The sequence below is a fragment of the Labrus bergylta genome, chromosome 7, assembly GCF_963930695.1.
Source record: "Labrus bergylta chromosome 7, fLabBer1.1, whole genome shotgun sequence".
Lineage (NCBI taxonomy): Eukaryota > Metazoa > Chordata > Actinopteri > Labriformes > Labridae > Labrus > Labrus bergylta.
Genome location: NC_089201.1, coordinates 3,071,624 through 3,089,955, shown reverse-complemented (window position 1 = coordinate 3,089,955; position 18,332 = coordinate 3,071,624). Strand labels below are relative to the sequence as shown.

The 18,332-nt window shown below is 39.6% G+C and overlaps 1 protein-coding gene across 2 annotated transcripts in view; it reads right to left on the bottom strand.

Annotated features, from left to right (window-relative positions):
• The window catches only part of wt1a (WT1 transcription factor a), a 33,131-nt gene that overhangs the window by 3,535 nt on the left and 11,264 nt on the right, over nt 1-18,332 (bottom strand). The window contains exons 4-6 of one of the 2 annotated variants that reach the window (XM_065957470.1): nt 12,240-12,323; nt 4,330-4,429; nt 277-421 (exon numbers count right to left, since the gene is read on the bottom strand). In XM_065957470.1, coding sequence (XP_065813542.1) covers nt 277-421; nt 4,330-4,429; nt 12,240-12,323 — 329 coding nt within the window. The remainder of the gene's footprint in view (nt 1-276; nt 422-4,329; nt 4,430-12,239; nt 12,324-18,332) is intronic. The other variant, XM_065957469.1, reaches the window with a different exon arrangement.

Genomic DNA, 18,332 nt, shown 5'->3' with positions numbered 1-18,332 from the left:
TGTGCTAGTTTGCAGCAGCTTGCAGTGAACATCCTGCAGTGAGTGTGCGCTTCTTGAGGCGATGAGCCCAAGAGGAGGGGCCCAGTTTGAATGGTGTGTTTAAAAGCTGCAACAAACAATACTACCGACTCCACCTTCAATATTCTGCTTTCAAATTACATTGAAATCAAAACTGCTAAGTTAATGAAATGTAAAATTGTGTAATGTTTATCACCATAATATTGATAGAAGTACTGAGTCACATCAAGTAAATCTCTTTATTTTTCTTGGTTTCACCTGTGTGCTTGCGACTGTGCATCTGTAAATGGGAAAGCTTGAAGTAGCGCTTGTTGCATCCTGGGTAGGCACACATAAAGGGACGCTTCTCGTTGCTCTCTGACCGAACTATGGCTTGAGGTAGGCTGGGCCCCCGCTGCATATCCTGTACAAGCACACATACAAATCTTTCATATGAAGCAAAACCACTTTTCTTTGACATCAATTATTAATTATTATTACTTAAAGTATTGAAAGGCAACTATGCAAAAGACAAAGACAGATCTTCTTGCGAGGGCCCTCACAACAGTCTGCTGCATATGCTAGGTGAGGAATTAAAAGAAATAACAGAATATTTAATCAATAAAAATCACATTAGGCCTTCTACATAGTTGATCTTAGTTAAACCCTTGCTTTTGTTTCATTCAACATACCAAATGTTCATTTTTTTCAAGTTGTCAACACAATATTACATTCCAGCACTTTTTCCAGGCTTCCCTTATGTTGTCCTCCTCAACTGTTTCCATCATGCTTCCCTAAACAAATACTTCATTATTTTTAAATAATTTTTTTAAACTATCACTTTGAAAAATGTGTAGTAAAAATCATGAATATATAAGTCAAATTTATCCTACTCATGCCATACATCACACCTCAAAAAGGCCTCTCTCTACAGTTGGTATAATCCAAAAGTCATGAGTGGGTGTGCACAGACATGGAGGCCACAAGGAGCTAAGAGTTTCTAAAGTAGTCTAATCAGCAGAGCATCAACTCGTTACAATGTGTAAAGAGGAGATATTATAGCGTACAAATACTTGAGGATCAGCTAAAGATTTAGAGCCTTCCCTCATTCAGCCCTGGCTTACTATAGCTAAAGTTAGCTACAATCTGAGGACAGGGCAACATTTTCTATTAATTCATATTTACAGGATGCAGCAGAAATCTCTAGCTTCCAGAACCCTTAACCGCAGACTGTAAATATAGTTATCTGACATTATGATGAATGTTATACTCCACGTAAATGTCGACATCAAAAAACAAACTTTGTGTAGTAATTATCCATCAGTAACATAAACTGAACTCAACTGAACCTAATCTGCTGTAGGTTAAAAAAAAAAAAAAAAAAAATTATTATTATTATTTTTTTTTAACTTGACCTTCAAGGGGGGCGGGGTGGGCCGTTGGGGGGTGGGCCGCCCCCCTAATATAATGGTAGGGGAAACACTATTACCTTAAAAAAAATAAAGGCAAGCAGATATATATTTTTAAATTGATCAATCTGATCCAACTGAACACATCGTTAAACACAGAATTCAGAAAAATGTCAATGGAAAAAACTGAATCGAGAAAATGAATAAAACAGAATCAGTCACAGTAGTGTTTTTATTTTATTTTAAGAAGTAGGGTGAAAAAAAACCACTCAAATAGCAATCATGTTTTGTGTAAATGTAACATATAAGTACTTTGTAAAAATGGCATTTCGTCTGGTGAAAAGAGCTAATGACCTGAAACATACTTAAAACATAATTTTTTTCGTCATTGTCTCCATAGAACCTGTTACCATAGCTTCCAAGCAATATGGTGGACGTTAAGTTTCGTTTCAGGGAGTGAGTTCCCACCCACTGATCTGTGATTGGTCTGTAGCTTCAGTGGTCGAAAATATGAGGAACTAGTGTTGTAGTTTCACCCTGCTAACCACAACAACCGACGATGACGCACAATAACGATTTTTGCGTCATCGGAGGCTCCTTTTCATTCTTAAAAATAGCCAAAAAAAAGCCAAGGGGCAGCTGTGGCTCAGTTTGTAGAGTCGTCGCCTCTCAACCAGAAGGTCGAGGGTTGGGTTAATGTCCGACGTGTCCTTGGGCAAGACACTTAACCCCGAATTACTCCCTCTGCTTTGGTGGTGGTGTATGAATGGGATTAGTTACTTCTGATGGATGATACTACATAATGATCTTTACCATCAGTGTGTGAATGTGTAGGTGTGACATGCTTGAGTAGTCAGAAGACTAGAAAAGCATTATATAATACCATTTAAAAATACAAAGATTTCCGTCTCAGGGGAAAATTAGGGCGGGATGCATAACCGTTCAAAAATACTACCAAGTTTCTAATAATTAATAAAGCTTAATGCAAATGGGTGAAGTACCACAATAATTAATGTTAGGACTTTTGACTCGACTTGGGACTTGCCTTTCTTTACTTGGAACTTGATTTGGGGACATGAGACCGAAGACTTGAGACTTACTTGTGACTTGCAAAACAGTGATGTGACGGACCGTTCTTTGGGTTTTCATTTCTTTATTTCTGCCGTTTATAAAAAGAGCTGGTTGTAGACAGGAGGTGTGTTATCAAGTTTTGTTGTTTGGGTGGAAACTAAAAATCCCAGTGCTGATGGCTCCTGAAGAGGAAGACAACTTAATTTCCTCCCAACTCTTGATGAGAGGCAGCCGATTGGGCATTGGACACACCTGTGCAAAACACTAAGATACAGTCTACAACCAGTGCGACACACACTCCTCTCGCTCTTCACAAAACTCCGAAATCATACAAAAATCTGAACTCAAAGGAAAAGAGAACGGGCTGGCGGCTCAAGGAAGCTGACGAAACGGTAAGCACAGCTGTCTGGCTTCCACTCGCCTCTTGTTTATTAACTAGCTCTTAGTTAATTTCCCTTGTTTTTATGTTTTGTTTTGGTTGCGGCGTAACAATGACTTTGTCCTACCTCTGGTATAAATTCAGGTTTAAAGGGGCTTTAAGGACATATTGCACTGCATGCAAAGGTTATTATTGCCTGGTTTCATTAAATTTTTCAAGTTTTGGAACTTGTGATCTTTGGGTACCACCCCTTGTACAAAGTCCAACGAGTCTCTGATGACTTTGCATTTTTTGCCAATGTCTAACAAACATAAATTTAGACAAAAAGGAAAGCAATTGACATAAATGGCCGCAGGATTAGCCTATCCCGTTTAAAGCTTGCAGCAACTACATTTAACTACATTAGATTTTATTGTAACGTCAATGTGAGAAAAATACTGCCTAAAAACAGCTCAGATCCAGTTTTAACCAGTGTTTTACACCAGTCTCTGAGATATTTACTGCTTTTGTGTTTCCGAAAAGAGCACATAGCATTTTTCCAGTTTTGAAATCCACACAGAAAAAGCATGTTTGTTAGTTTTGTCTAATCCTGAACCGAGTCCTTTAATAGTCCAAAGGCGACCTTGCGCTTGTGCGCTTACTACCAGAGTAAATACAGCACTCACTGGAGCAGTGGATTTCTGCCCCACTAGAGGGAGCAGGGTCGGTAGCTGGTGAAATAGAGGAGTGTTCAGTTGGAATTTTGTAGTTAGCTTGGCCAGCAAAGGACGTGGGTGGTGTGCTAGCATTTTCTGTAGCATATAGTCTGGGTAGCTAGAGCAGTGACAGAGCAGGCAGAGCAGCCAGTGTTGACTGGAGGCATTGCAGAGGAGCAGGAGCTAACATAACTTTGAGCACTGACAGGAGAGTCAGTGTCGCTGGCAGGCTCTGAAGAGACCTGCTGGAGGAACGCAGGCAGCAGCACGCTGGCTAGCTGAAGAGTCGGCAAACACTTCAGCTTTTCTGGAGCATAATTAGTTAAAGAGAGAAATGGCTGTTTGACTGATTAGCATATGTCTGTTTGACGGTAGAGGGCAGTAGCATTGGGGTGAAAAAAATGTTAACGTCACATGACCAAATAAGCCAATAGATTTTAGAAAACCAAAAGTAGGTCTGGCCAGGACCCTACTTACACCACTGGTTCTGCGGTCAATGGCAGGTGCTGCTAGTTAGTTTATGTAGACATCAACAAAACAGATTAATTGACTGGACTTTGGTGGTCAAGCGTGCCTTGTTTGAGTGTGCCCTCAGATTTCAGGATAATCCTCACAGTGACATCATTGTTGCGCCTGGAAATAGCAGTCTGGATAGGGCTAGTATTACCTTTGACATTCAACAGTTTAATGTTTAATACCTGTAATGAAAATACATCTTTCCTACCTTAATACTTTTAAAGTATTAAGCATGAGAGTTTCTTTATTCTTTCAAACATACCTGTATGCCTCTGAAGACTCCATGTGTGTGTATGCGGTACTGTGTGCTGCAGCTGTACACCATGGGGGAGCTGGGGTCACTGTCATAGCCTGTGGCATGGCTTTCAACACAAAATAGAGAGAGATTGAGTTAGATTATACAAATAGTAAAAACATTAATCAAATACAAAAGTTGTGTTCCTGAGAAATATTCTTAACACTACAACAGATAAGATGCATGAATTGAAATATCACTAATCAACAGAGAGTACAAACACAAGAAAATATAAAAATACTTCACTTGTGTAGTGCGTTTATGGTCCTCCAATTCACACAAAGCACTTTTAATTTCTTCCATTCAACCTTTCATACACATTTATTAAGAATAAGGTTTCAACCTGCCAATCAGGATCTATTTTATTTCTTTAGATTTAGGGACAGCCCAAGGACTTCAGAAGCCTGGGCTCAAACCACAGATATTTGGATTAGAGGACTACCAACTCTAGTGCAGCCACTTCTCCTTATCGGAGCTGACAACACACACTTGATTTTTGCTAAGGAACCAGTTCGTCTAAGCCCTAGAGGAGGACCAGCAGCAGTTAGCACTGAGCTTGGCTGGGCACTGCAGGGTCCCGACAAACTAAAGCCTGTTGAAGCATCAACCAGCTGCAACTTCACCTGCTGCAGACTGCCTCCCGATGAATTTTATCAGCACGTTGAACGCAACTGGTATACTGCAACTGGATGTCCTGCCGTTTAGAAGTGAGAAAATGGCAACACGGTAACGTCAAAACCAAGATGCAGTCATCCTCCTGGAGGAGCGCACTCTACTAGTGAGAGATGGTGATACTCTTAGATTCGGAACGCCACTGTTGCGCACCAAGAATGCACCCATTGATGCAGTAATGCCTGCACTGTGTAGGACGGAAAAGACTGGGAGAATTGGGAGGGGAGACAATTGTGTTCACACAGAAGACAATCCAGAAATGTGAACCAAGATCCACAAATATTAAACAATCGAAAAAGTAAATGTTTTTTGTTAATTCTTCGTATGTCAATAAACGTGTTCACATAGTAGCCTAAACTTGCATATTTGCTAATCTCTGTATTTTTGTGGAAATTACTTCACAAAAAAAACAAACTATAAAAGAATACTTTTAAGGATGCCCCATGTTTCAATTATCCCATGTATTTCATTCACTCAGCCGGAGCAAGAAGGGAGCAGCGGGACAGGGGAAGACAACAGACAACGTCGGAGCAGCACGCTCATACCGCGATAGAAAACAGCAAGGCAATTAATTCCATGGCTCGTTTTCACCCATCACCAACAATAGCGTACTCCCATCATCCTCATCTGCACCTCCGTAAATCTCCCTGGTTATTTCTCAATCACTCTTCACCTCTCACCTGATTCTGAACAAGGGAGACGGTCACATCCCTCAATCCATCAGCCAAAACCAGCACTGGATTCCAAACTGACTGGACTTGACTTCTTGGACAGACTGACAGACTGACGTGAGGATGCAAAAACTAATTTATTTTTTTCACCTAAAGGTAAATATTTTTTTTTCAGTTCAGTTTCTTTATATAACCTGAACTGAATATAAGTTCAAGTGATCTCTTTTATGTGACATATCTTTTAAGTAAGTTATTTGAGGCTGTAAAACAGTTTTTTACGTCATATTTGACGATGATTGACAGCTGCCGATCTTCCGTAGTTCTCTTCGGAAATATCAAAGCTACGTAGCGAAGGAAAGCCGAGGAGACATTGAACTTTTCCACTCCCTGTTTGTCTCTTGGACTGACAAAGTGAGTTTTTCTGCTGTAAACTAATCTAACCGACCTGTGGGATGTAAGGATTTTTACGTTATCTCTTTAAGTTAAATTGTTTGTTTTATGTTCTGTTCGGAGGTATGGTCATTAGCTAGCTAGCTAACACTAAAATAGGCTAATGTAGCTAATGTTATGGTGTCATTAAAAAGGGCCTGAAATTATGTGATGGACATTACTGATCTTTTTATTTCAGCAAAGAATCAGGGGGAAAATATACTGGTAAACTTATTTGCTATGCTTAATGATACTTATACTATAACTTTACTTTGCCCAAGATCATATTAAAGAACAATCAGATTCATAGTAAAATTCAGCCGATAGTTGCGCAATAACTTACATCAAATGATTTTAATCAAGCTAAAATAAATATGTCTGTTAAGGTCTTTCAAAGTAATAAAAAAGTATGCATTATTACTAACTGGTCAGTGTAAACATCAGCAGAAGACGGCGGTGAAATGTAATTATAGCCAGATCAACAACTGTGAGGACTCAAAACCAGTGGGCGCGCACTGCAGCTGCTCTCACTTAATGTTTAATGTTATATAAAAACAATAAATAACTTTGACTATTATGTAATTATTTCTTTAAGTTGAATTCTTGATATATAATTAGTTATCGATGAAAAAGAACAATTAAGTCAGTATTGAAAGACCAGAATCAAACAAGAGTGTCGTTTAGCGAAATATATTATAATAATATTTAAATCTTTATCATATCTCTATGAATTACTCTATGAATTGAAGGTTCTCAACATAAAAAGAAAATTCATAATGTGTTTTTTGTATTTTATTTTTGATGGATGGATGGATGGATGGATTGATGGATGGATAGATAGATAGATAGATAGATAGAAAGAATCATTATTAATCCCTTGGGAAGGTTCCCTCTGGAAATTCAGAATTTTGTAGATCTTTTTAGCTGTTAATGTGTAGTTTTTGTTTTTAGAGTTTAAATTTTAACCCCTAAAATAACAAAGCAGTCTCAAATCATTTTGATGAATTATTGCTAAAAAAAATAATAATAAAAAAAAAAGGATTATACTCTGCATAGCATACAGTACATCCTCTGATAAATAACCTGAATCACTATTGTTGCATTTCTGTGGTGTTCCTGTAGGTGACCACGATGCAGCCAGATTAAAGCAACAGGTTGTGAAGGTGGACGGGTCATCATCTTGTCTTTGCAGTGCTGATTCTGAAGAGCACGTCGTCACATACAGATGAAGCCAACCAAACCGCCCACCCATTCCGTGGTGGGACCTCAACCAGACCGTGCTAGGTCCTTGCCAGGATCGTGCAGGGTCCGTGACTCTAATCAGATCCCCCATGCTGACGTAGTCGATGGCATAGTCAGCGCGGGTGGATTTATACTCCCTATGCGCCACTTGTGAAATCAAGTTGCAACCGTTAATCTAACCACCAGGAGGAGCAGTGATTATGGAAACTAAAGTGATTACTGCATCTCTAAACAGCTGTATGCAAAACTGTATCTGAAAACATTCTCTCTCTCTCTCTGTCTCACATGTGAATAGGTTTTATACAGTTGGCTATCTGTTCTTAGGTCTGAGATCATTCATAACTGTCCCGAAGCAGCTCAAAAGCCAACATTAAATTTATCCGATATTAAAGTGCATTGATTTTGAAGCGACAGTATCCCATACTATACAAGGTCGTTGATTTATCATTCTTCACGCATGTTGTTTATTAGCCTACTTATTCATACAATTTTTATTCCATGTTTACCGATTTAAACTGTGGAACACTGCTTAATTTTTTCGTTTGGTAAAATGTGGGTGTCATTTTTCTAAGATATGAAAGAGACAAGCCTGAAGAACGCCTTAGATTCAGGTTCTGGGTCATTAGTTTTCCATTTTTTTACCTAAGTTTACTGAATGCGACATGCTATTGAATATGCTACATTTCTTCGTTTGGACGTTTTAACAAAACTGCAGTTTGTCATGTTACTTGATATGCAGAGTAGATTCAGTCTGCTGCATTTAATTTTATAATGACAGAAGCATCTGTGTGGCGAAGTGCATGCAGATGCAGAATCGCGCAGAAGACAGACCCAAAACTTGAAAACAAACCGCAAACAGAATTAAAGTTCCTCCAAATGCATTATAATGAAAGGGCACACTTCTACTGCGGATGGAATCAAATCATTAGCATTACAGTGCGTCTTTTGTTCAAACCAATGGACCATCAAACAGCTCTCCCAGCTCCTCCTTCGTCACATATGGGCAAACATTCAGTGCACAGAGACACAACCTGTGACAGAGTTTAGAGCCATGCACAGATGATCCCCTTTCAAAGACAAATAAAACTTTATAATGAAATTTGTACAATAACTGAGCAGCTTCTGTGCCCCAGCCATAATCGCTGCACAGCTGATGGTGCACGCGCCATGACGCAGGCTGGAGTAGCCGTGCCAAGTGCTGAGAAAGTACATTAAAAAGATAAACTGGGGACACCGTTTCAACATTCTCCTCTGTTTAGAGGACGTCTTTCATTGTTATTATTACAGAGACATGAAAGCAATACTCACTAAAATAAAGAAAATGTGTAAAGAGTTTGTACATTAAAATTTAAGTTATTGTTGAGTGAAGAAAGAATGAATACGTTTAATTTCATGAAGAAAATCACAGAATATCTCACACATTATCAGAACTCAGTGTGACGTTTTTCTAGCTGGATTAGCGAAATACATGAAAGATGAACTGGTCTCCTTTGATTTGCCATCCTTCATTGATGATTTAATTGAACTGACTTGCAGAGTTGATAGGCACATCCAGGCAAGTAGACAGGAGCGACACAAGGGGGAGACAGATCGCTGCTCTCGGACGGACATTGCTGGTCCTGACTCCATTCTCCCTCCTTCATGTCTGGTTGCTCCACTGGCCTGCAAGGTGGAGGAAAGAGTCAAGGAGGCCCTGGAGGATCAACCTGGACCCAGTTCCTGCTCTTCTGACCGCCTGCTCATTCCTCAGCCTCTGAAGTCAGATGTACTTCAGTGGGCACACAGCTCCAAACATACCTGCCATCCTGGGGTCCAGCACACCAAGGAGTTCTGGTGGGACACCCTGGAGAAGGACACCCGGGAGTTTGTTGGTGCCTGTCCTGTCTGCAACCAGCACAAACCATCTCACCAGGCTTCTGCTGGTCTTCTGCAACCTCTGCCTGTGCCCCATCGCCCCTGGTCCCACCTCTCTCTGGACTTTTTGCTGGTCTTCTGCCGTCCAACAACAACACTACTATACTAACGGTGGTAGATCAGTAAGATCAGTAAAATGTAAAATGGCCCATTTTGTGGCATTGCCCAAGCTCCCCTTGGCCAAAGAGACTGCTGAACTCCTCCTGCTCCACGTTTTTCATCTCCATGGCCTAACAACTGACATGGTCTCTGACCGGGGGCCCTAGTTCAGTTGTGTTTTCTGGAGAGAGTTCTGCGCACTGATTGGGGCCACGGTCAGCTTGTCTTCTGGGTTTCACCCGCAATCCAATGGCCAGACTGAAAGGAAGAACCACGAGATGGAGGTGGCTCTGCGGTGCATGGTCTCCAAAGAACCGTCTACCTAGTCTCAACAGTTGTTGTGGGTCGAGTACACCCACAACACCATGGTCAGCTTGGCCACAGGACTCTCCCCTTTCCAGTGTGCTTATTAGTACCAGCCTCCTCTGTTTCAGGCCCTGGAGAAGGAGGTTTCCTGCCTGTCCATTGAGGCCTTCATCCACCGCTGCCACCGGACCTGGTCCCAAGCTAGAACCTCTGTCCTCCACTCTGCTGACCGGTACACCATAGCTGCCAACAGTCACCGCACTGAGGCTCCCAGCTACCAAGTGGGCTTGAGGGTGTGGTTGTCGACTCGGGACCTACCTTTGCAAGGGGATTCCAAAAAGTTGTCACCCAGATTCATCGGCCCATTCGCCATTGAGAGGGTCATCAACCCAGTGGTGGTACGGCTAAAGCTCCCTCGATCCATGAGAATCCACCCAACATTCCTTGTGTTCAAGGTGAAGCCTGTTTGTGAGAGTTCTTTGGTCCCAGCGGCTCTGCCGCCCCCTCGCCTAATTGTTGGGGGTCCAGCATTCTCTGTCCGACTCCTTCTTTGTTCCCGCCGTCTGGGCCTTGTTATCCAGTATCTGGTGGACTAGGAGGGGTATGGTCCCGAGGAGAGGTCGTGGGTACCGGCCAGACACATCCTTGACTCCCAACTCATCAGGGACTTCCACCAGCTGCATCCTGACCAACCCACGATGACTACGAGGCGGGGTAAGAAGCCGGCTCCTCCACCTGCACCTCTGGATGAGGAGGGGGCATCTTCTGATTCTGAGGGGTCATCTTCGGCTAACGAGGGATCCCACCTCCAGACCCAAACCAGATCATTGATACGAGAAGACGATCTTCACACTGCAGGCGCGTACCACTTGTATTATATATATATTATATTTCTCACATCATGCCCCAAATATCAGGCTGTGAGAGAGGAATACTTCCCCAAAATAACATATGTAAACCATGAGTTTGAACACACTCAAACACTCCAAAATCTGCTTGAAGAAAACACAAACTGTAAGGATTATAGAGGCAAACTGTATAACAGCCTGTCAGAACCTAAGGACAACCAATGGAACCTGAGACACAAAACACTATAGACACGCCCTGAATATCTTTATAACAATAAATAACACTTTTATTTACATCAATCAACCTAACGAGCATGTCTTTGGACTGCAGAGGAAGCCCGAGTACCCGCAGGTGACCCACGCATGCACGGGGAGAATATTCATACTCCACAGAATGGCTACTGTCCTATAGGGATTTGAACCAGGATCCTCCGTGCTCTGAGGCAACATTATTTTTGAACGCCAGTAGAATTTTGTTGACATGATGTACAAGAAGGCATTAATACCTTTCTTGTAGAGGATTTAGTCTTGCTTATTACAAAATATTCCAATAAATGTTATGTAAAATATAACATAGTCAATAGACTGTAATAAGATGAAAAGTAAAATCAATTCATGGTGTAAATTAAATAATTTGGAATTCCATACTCTGTGATAGGGTTAAAAGAATCGCAAACTAGCTAGGACTGGTAATGAAAACTAGGTCAAATGTGAGAAGGGTGCAATTATTAGCCTTCATACTTAAATTCATCCTTCATGGTTAATTGAAGTGCTGCTTTGTTGTTTTTATCTCTGCTTTGTAAGGTGACCTTGAGAGTTTTGAAAGGCACCTTTAAATAAAATGTATTATTATTTTTTTACTGTATTAAACGTCTCCACATTTTCAGGTATTTGTTCTCCTTTAAACAGAATGTATTTGTCAAGAGTGACAAGCGCTTGAGTAAGAGAGAACTTTAGAGCTTGAAGACTTTAGTACTGCACTAAACTTATTCTTCAACTCTTATTACTAAATTACCATTTAGGTAGTCTACCATTCAAATTATTTTCAACAATGAAGTTGAAAATTTCTGAATGTAAATGAAGTGCCCATAGTATTTGAGTAAGTAGCATCAATATAGAGGTTGATTATCATAAGGATGGCCTCCTAACCTTGGTTCAAGTGTGGCTAAATGTCTCCATATCCAGACAAATCATAAAGTATATCTAAATATTATTTACTGATTTTCTATATGGTAAAATGGCATGCAATAAATTAAAATGTATGAGTTGTGGCAGCAGAGCTGATATTACACAATCAATAATAAGCATAATTTTTATTTTCACAAGTTACACTTAGTGAAGAAACGTAAACTATCTTGACTTTGAGTTATGTTGTTACAATTTTAAGAAGTTATGAGCAAGTACTGGTGGTGGTTATGGAGCTTGTTTACTCATAATTCACATTTGGCTCTGTCCTGTGGCTTTGCTCTTTTAACTGAAAATACATATTTTTGTTCACTTGCTATCATTGCTTTTCAGCAAAATGGGGAAGGGCTTCATATTGGTCTAAGCCTGGGGCCTACAAATAACTAAAACTGCCAAAATTGTTTTGATCTAAAAATCTCCTCTGAATGTTGTATGGGAAGCTTTTTATTTGTCCTTTATTTAACATAGACTTCACTGGCTGTTGCAATTAAATGAGAGAATGAAGTCCTACCTCTTAATGCTGGATGCCAGTGTATTGACAGGGTTCCATGTGACACAGTCCAATTTAGAGGCCATTTGATATAAATTTCCTCCACTGTTGAAGAAAAAAATGTAGAAACAACTTATGAGTAGTGCAGCAAACTGTTATTTAGACAGGTTAAGTGTAGTGTTTATTTTTAGCCATATCGTTTTGCACTGTGAATATATATATTTAAATTATCAATCTAAGCACACCTTTAATGTAAATACTGAAAACTCTACCTCAGGTAAATTAACCCATCTGTCACATGATTAAAATGTTTTGTTCAGCATCTTTTGCACTACTCACCACTGCACGGTTGTCTTATTTAGTCTTGCACATATTAGTCATTGCTATTTTGTGTTTATTGTATAAATTAAATGTTATACTTTGTACATAGAGAGCACAGTTCACCAAAGAAAAAATCCTTGTGTGTGGAAGCATGCATGTCCAATAAAGCTGATTCTGATTCATATTGCCTCTAATTGTTTTAATAGAGGTGAATTCCCTCAAAGAGTTCAGCTGATGTGGAAAGAAAAAAACAATGTTTAACAGATAACAGGCATCTCTCATTTAACACCACACATCCCCCAACAGGGACGTGCACTGAATTTAAGAGGGGCAGTTGCCCAAATTGACAAAGGAGTTATTTTTTAGTAAGTAATTCACTAAATATATGCCTTGAATGACTACTTTTGTGACACTCTTTAACGGACATTAAAATATATTTATTTGAAACAAACACATGACTAAGGGAAGTTCAAAAGTGATAAATGACCGTTAAAAGTAATACATGCCAAAAATGTATACTGTAGGAGCCATTTTTGGAGTAGGAGTATGTAGAATTTGTCTGTATTCAATGTGTATGCTTTGAAGAAGAAATACATATATAAACTTGTAATTAAATATAAATGTGAATAACTTTTACTAGTATATTCATTTTTAGCTTGTTTGGTTATTTAGTTCATTATTATGAAATAATTATTGTTATAATCAGAACACTATTTTTTCTCATGCTTTATTAAGGAAAATAAATACAAATAATGATCCATAATTGCTCACTTAACAATGAAGAGGTAGAGGCAACAAACTGTACGCAATTTCCTCTGACACTTTAATTCTTTTGCCTTGATAATCCTAAAATATAAAACATGCAGCACTGCACAGGAAACATGACACATTTGTGCATGGTGGGGTTGTGGAGAAAGCAGAAGCTAAGAAAGAGGCCAGATATGAAATCAAGAGGGCTAGGCTCCAATATAAGAATAAAATAGAGGACAGTGTGGGATGGCATGAAAAACATGAAATGGGGGGATCAACATGGGCAGTTTTAAATCACACACAGAGCTTGCAAATGTACTGAATGATTTTTATTACTGCAACCTCTCAAACTCAGTCTAATGCTAGTATAAGTGTCCACCAGTGTTTAAATGATGTCACATATATATATATATATATATATATATATATATATATATATATATATATATTTTTTTTTTTTTTTTTTTTTCTCCCCCTGAGTCAGGGCAAACCTGTGCGTAATCAAATACCAAATTTTATGTTCTGACCATACTTCTTTCTGTGCTGGGGTTCTTCAGCCGCTTAGGTGGTGGCCTGGATGTGAGCAGCTGTTGTCTTTCCTTTTATTTATCAAGTTGAGCAGTGTGCGTGAGTGATTTTGTCTCTTGTACAGGTTATACTGCTTTTCCTATTTACCTATGTGGTATGCACATAACGACTTTCATTCCTGTCAATGTTGTTTGTTCATTTGTTTATTCATTTTCATTTATGTTTGTCTCGTCAATTTTCATTATTATTATTTATTTGTTTTTATTTGGTTATTGTATTTTATTTATTTTTTCTGTGAGTTTTCCAATACCTGCAACAAGGATGAATCAAATGGGTCTCTCTGTGGTCTACTTCGATGGATATCAAAAGGTGACTTTTGATCACAAAAAAGTAGTAAAGAACTAAACACTGAACTGAACACATCTTTTGTCCTAATAACCTTCATGTCTCCATCTACTGTTCATCATGGACACCAGCGCCATTAAGGGAATCTAAACAAAGATTTATCTGTCTTGGGGCTTTTTTATCTGTAGTTACCACAATAAACAGAACACACATACAAACTTTGAGCCTAAATACTTCAAACACTGATACTGATCACGTTTTGTAAAATTGTCACTCTATAATGACGAGTAAATACATGTCACTAACACACATTGACCACCTGGTCATCAAACAGGAACCAGAATTCAGTGGAAATCGTCTGCTTTATAGTAAAACAAATTGAAATTAATAGTATAAATTCAATGCTGCACATACGATTACAAAATGCATGACAATGATATCATTCTTAAGAACTGAGTAGCCTATAGTTAAATGGTGTTCAGGATTTTGTGATGCAGGTGGAGACCAACTTTGAACAACATGGCTGTTTGGCGAGAAAGCCTAGCTTGTTTCCTTGAAAGACCATTTGAGTCCAGATGAGATCATAAACAGTAGATGAATCTTGAAAAAATGGGTACTTGGTTGGCACTTCAGGCCTCATAACTATGTTAAACTCTGAATGAAAAAGTAAATACAATATTGATTTACAGAAATATCCACTTTAACAGTTAAGAGATGTAATGCTTACGTTATTAGATCTAAAGTGTTCATATTCCATATTAAGAAAAGTAATCTTAAACATATTATGGCTAATCTTTCTAACCTAACGTGAAGACGTTTTTGAGAAGCAAATAAGTGGGCTATGACTGGAAATCATTTCATAGGCCTTTTAGATTTAGGATTAAGACAACTTTGGTTGGTATTTCTTTAATCTGACGGCTCAGTCGGTTTAAAAACATGCAACAATTAAGGAAATGAATGTATCGTAATAGTACTCAAATGAAACATACGTCTAATGACCCTTAACAACAGCACGCAAGAAAACATAATTTTTCAACCTTTCTTTTTCATTTGTAGCTGTAGCCTTAAAAAGGCTACCTATATTTATAAACGTTTATACAGGCGACAAGTGAACAACGCTACGTAGCCTAGGCCTTTTTTAAATTCTGCTGGACATTATATGCTGTTTGGGGCTATCCAATGAGAACAGTGTTGGGGAGGCGTCGGACATCCGTCCCATTCCACAGTCCGTAGCGAGGACCCACCCGTTTTGACTGCAAAGCAAGGCCACACCCCACCAGGTGGGTGCTAGTTGCATTTGTGAAGTGACTTTTTTTGCAGTCAGCAATGTTTTAATAAAGGTCGGGACAGTTTGATACACAACAGGAAAATAATAACGGCATTTGAAGTTTGTGTTTTGCCTTCAAAGACCTAACAGTGGACCTCTCTCTCTTAAAGAGTGTGGAGACAAGCGACATGTATGAGGGCTGCAGAGTGATTGAGATCTTCCCTACTAGTTCATTGGTCTTAAATGCCGAAAATTTGGGCGGATAATGTAGATGGCGCGCATAACATAACATACTGCATACATCACACAGTTCGAGTGTTGCCAAAACTCGTTTCTGATTGGCTATGTCTGTTGGGTTGAGAGCGAGAGCTGTGTTACTCACATACCATACTTAGATGAACTCCATTGACTCAAACTTAAACAAGCCCATCCACAACAAATTCCTACATGCATTTTTTTTTTAAATGACATTTCTTCCCCTCACAGCCTGAGGCCCTGCTATTGTCTATGCTCACCGTTTTAAGCTACCTGCAGGTAAAATTGTATTGTTATGTGTATCTGTATACAGTTAATGTTACAGATAAAACTACAACCACTGACAGGCTGCTACAATATAAGTAGAACATTAGCTGGTGAAAACAAGGACACTGATCTATTTAAAAACTATGTACCTGGTGTCTGCTATGACTCCATGTAACAGGAGGCACAGGCAATCACACACAATTTCACACCTGATTTCGCAACGTAAAAGTACCAGTGCCATGGGACCATTCTTTTAATTTCAGTTGATAAGACACAGAACTCCACCAATCATATGCCTTGCTTGCAAAATGTATCAATGCATTTGCAGGCAAGTTTCAGACTGTCCTCTGCATGCTCTGACCTAGCCCCACATTCTATTCCTCTGAACTCCTCAAGCAGAATCTGCATTCAAGGCACTCAAGTCCAGGTTTGTCCCTGCACCGATTCTCACTCTGTGATGGTGGAGGGCGATGAGACATTTATGTCATATGAACTGCATAGTCCGTCTCTTCCTACACTTTCCGGTGTCTGTGATTACCTGCTGTGTTCTACCTGCATCTTATCACTCCCCTTAGTCTTGTCCCCATGTCAGCATTCAATCAATCTTTCTCCGTATAGCGCCAATTTATAACAAATGTTATTTCAATACACTTGCAAGAGCCGGTAAAAGACCTTACTAATTGTTATATTATGTTTACAAAGAGCAGGTAAAGGACCTTACTAACTGTTATATTATCTAGACCCCACGACCCAACATTAATCCATCATGAGCACAGCACTAAGCAACATTTAGCAGAGTTACAGTGGCAAAGAAAAACTTCCTTTTAAGAGGCAGATCCCTTGAGCAAATGATGGACAGCCATCTGCCAAAGTGTGCTGGGTGTGAAAAAATGGGATAGAGGGAGATGCAGGAAGAAAGGTCGGTACAAAAAGAGCAGCATCAACAACAACAATGAATATGATAGATCTATGGCTACAGTGTAAGTAATACTCAGACATGGGAGTAAGTCACACATGTACAAGTCACAAGCATGTCTCAACCTTCAAGTCTCTAGCAAGTCACAAGTCCCTGCGGTGAGAATCAAGCAAGTCAAGTCATTGCTCAGATCAAGCAAGTCACAAGTCAAGTCATACGATGTTTTTCTTGATATTCACTTAATTATGTGGTACACCTGGCACCCTTCTGTTTCTCGTACTACAATTTCAGAGATTATGATAATACGAACAATTTATTCAGCATTTTTCCACATTACAACTAATGTTGTCAGGTGGTGTGACCAGGTAAAATGGTAATTCAAAGCAGTAAAAAAAAGGTTAAAGGGGTCATATTATGCCCTTTTATTGTGTGTGTGTGTGTGTGTGTGTGTGTGTGTGTGTGTGTGTGTGTGTGTGTGTGTGTGTGTGTGTGTGTGTGTGTGTGTGTGTGTGTGTGTGTGTGTGGCCCTTTTTGAAATCAAACCCTACACCCTCCCCCTCCGTGACGGAGTGCACTCCATTAGAAGTGACACTCTCAGCTGAGTGAAGTCTCCTTCATCAAGGTGTAGGGTAGAAATACAGCAGCAGGCTTTGGGAAAAACTTCCCTCTCTCAGGTGGAAACAGGAACTGTGTGTTACCATGGTTACTCAGCGGTATCTTACGGGAACAGCTTTTTTTGTAGCGAATGCATTCTGTAAAAATATTTATGTAGCCTAGATTATTCTTCTTCTTCAGTTATATTAGTGTAGACTGATAACAAAACTATTAGATTAACCCAAGTTAATTTATTGTAATTTCATAGAACAGGGTGTCCTAAATTAATGTAAAGACAAGGAGACTATTGTTGAACATCAGAGCAGCAAAAAAGTGAATTTTTTGTTGTTGAATTGAGATTTCACAAAGACATCAAAAGTAGAAAAATAAGAAAAAAATATTAAGAGCGAAAAGTTGTCTGCAACATGATTTAATATGATTTTGTGTTTGCAACAGTCCCTGTAAACATAAAACACTTAACAATAAATACATATATTTGATCCTCTACACATTTGAAGTTGTTAACGTCTGTATGATGATATTAAATGTCTATCTTAGTTGGAGCAGTGTTTGAACTCACAGGTTGCTTCCTCCATGACGACCGGACACAATAGGCGTTGCACGTGATCCGAAAGTCGGCATCGGTGCAGACTCGCTGGTGGAGGGTTTTATAACCCACTACCACTCCCTACTAGTTGTTTTGGGACGGACTTAATATGGCGGACCCTCCGCGAGGACGCACAAACGGAGGGGTAGTGGGTAGGGAGAGGGTTTAGTGGCCGGTTTGAAAAAGACCCTGTGTGTGTGAGCGTGTAGATGAGAGAGAGCGAGGACAAGATGGCGGCGTACCCACATGTGGTCACGTCGCCCG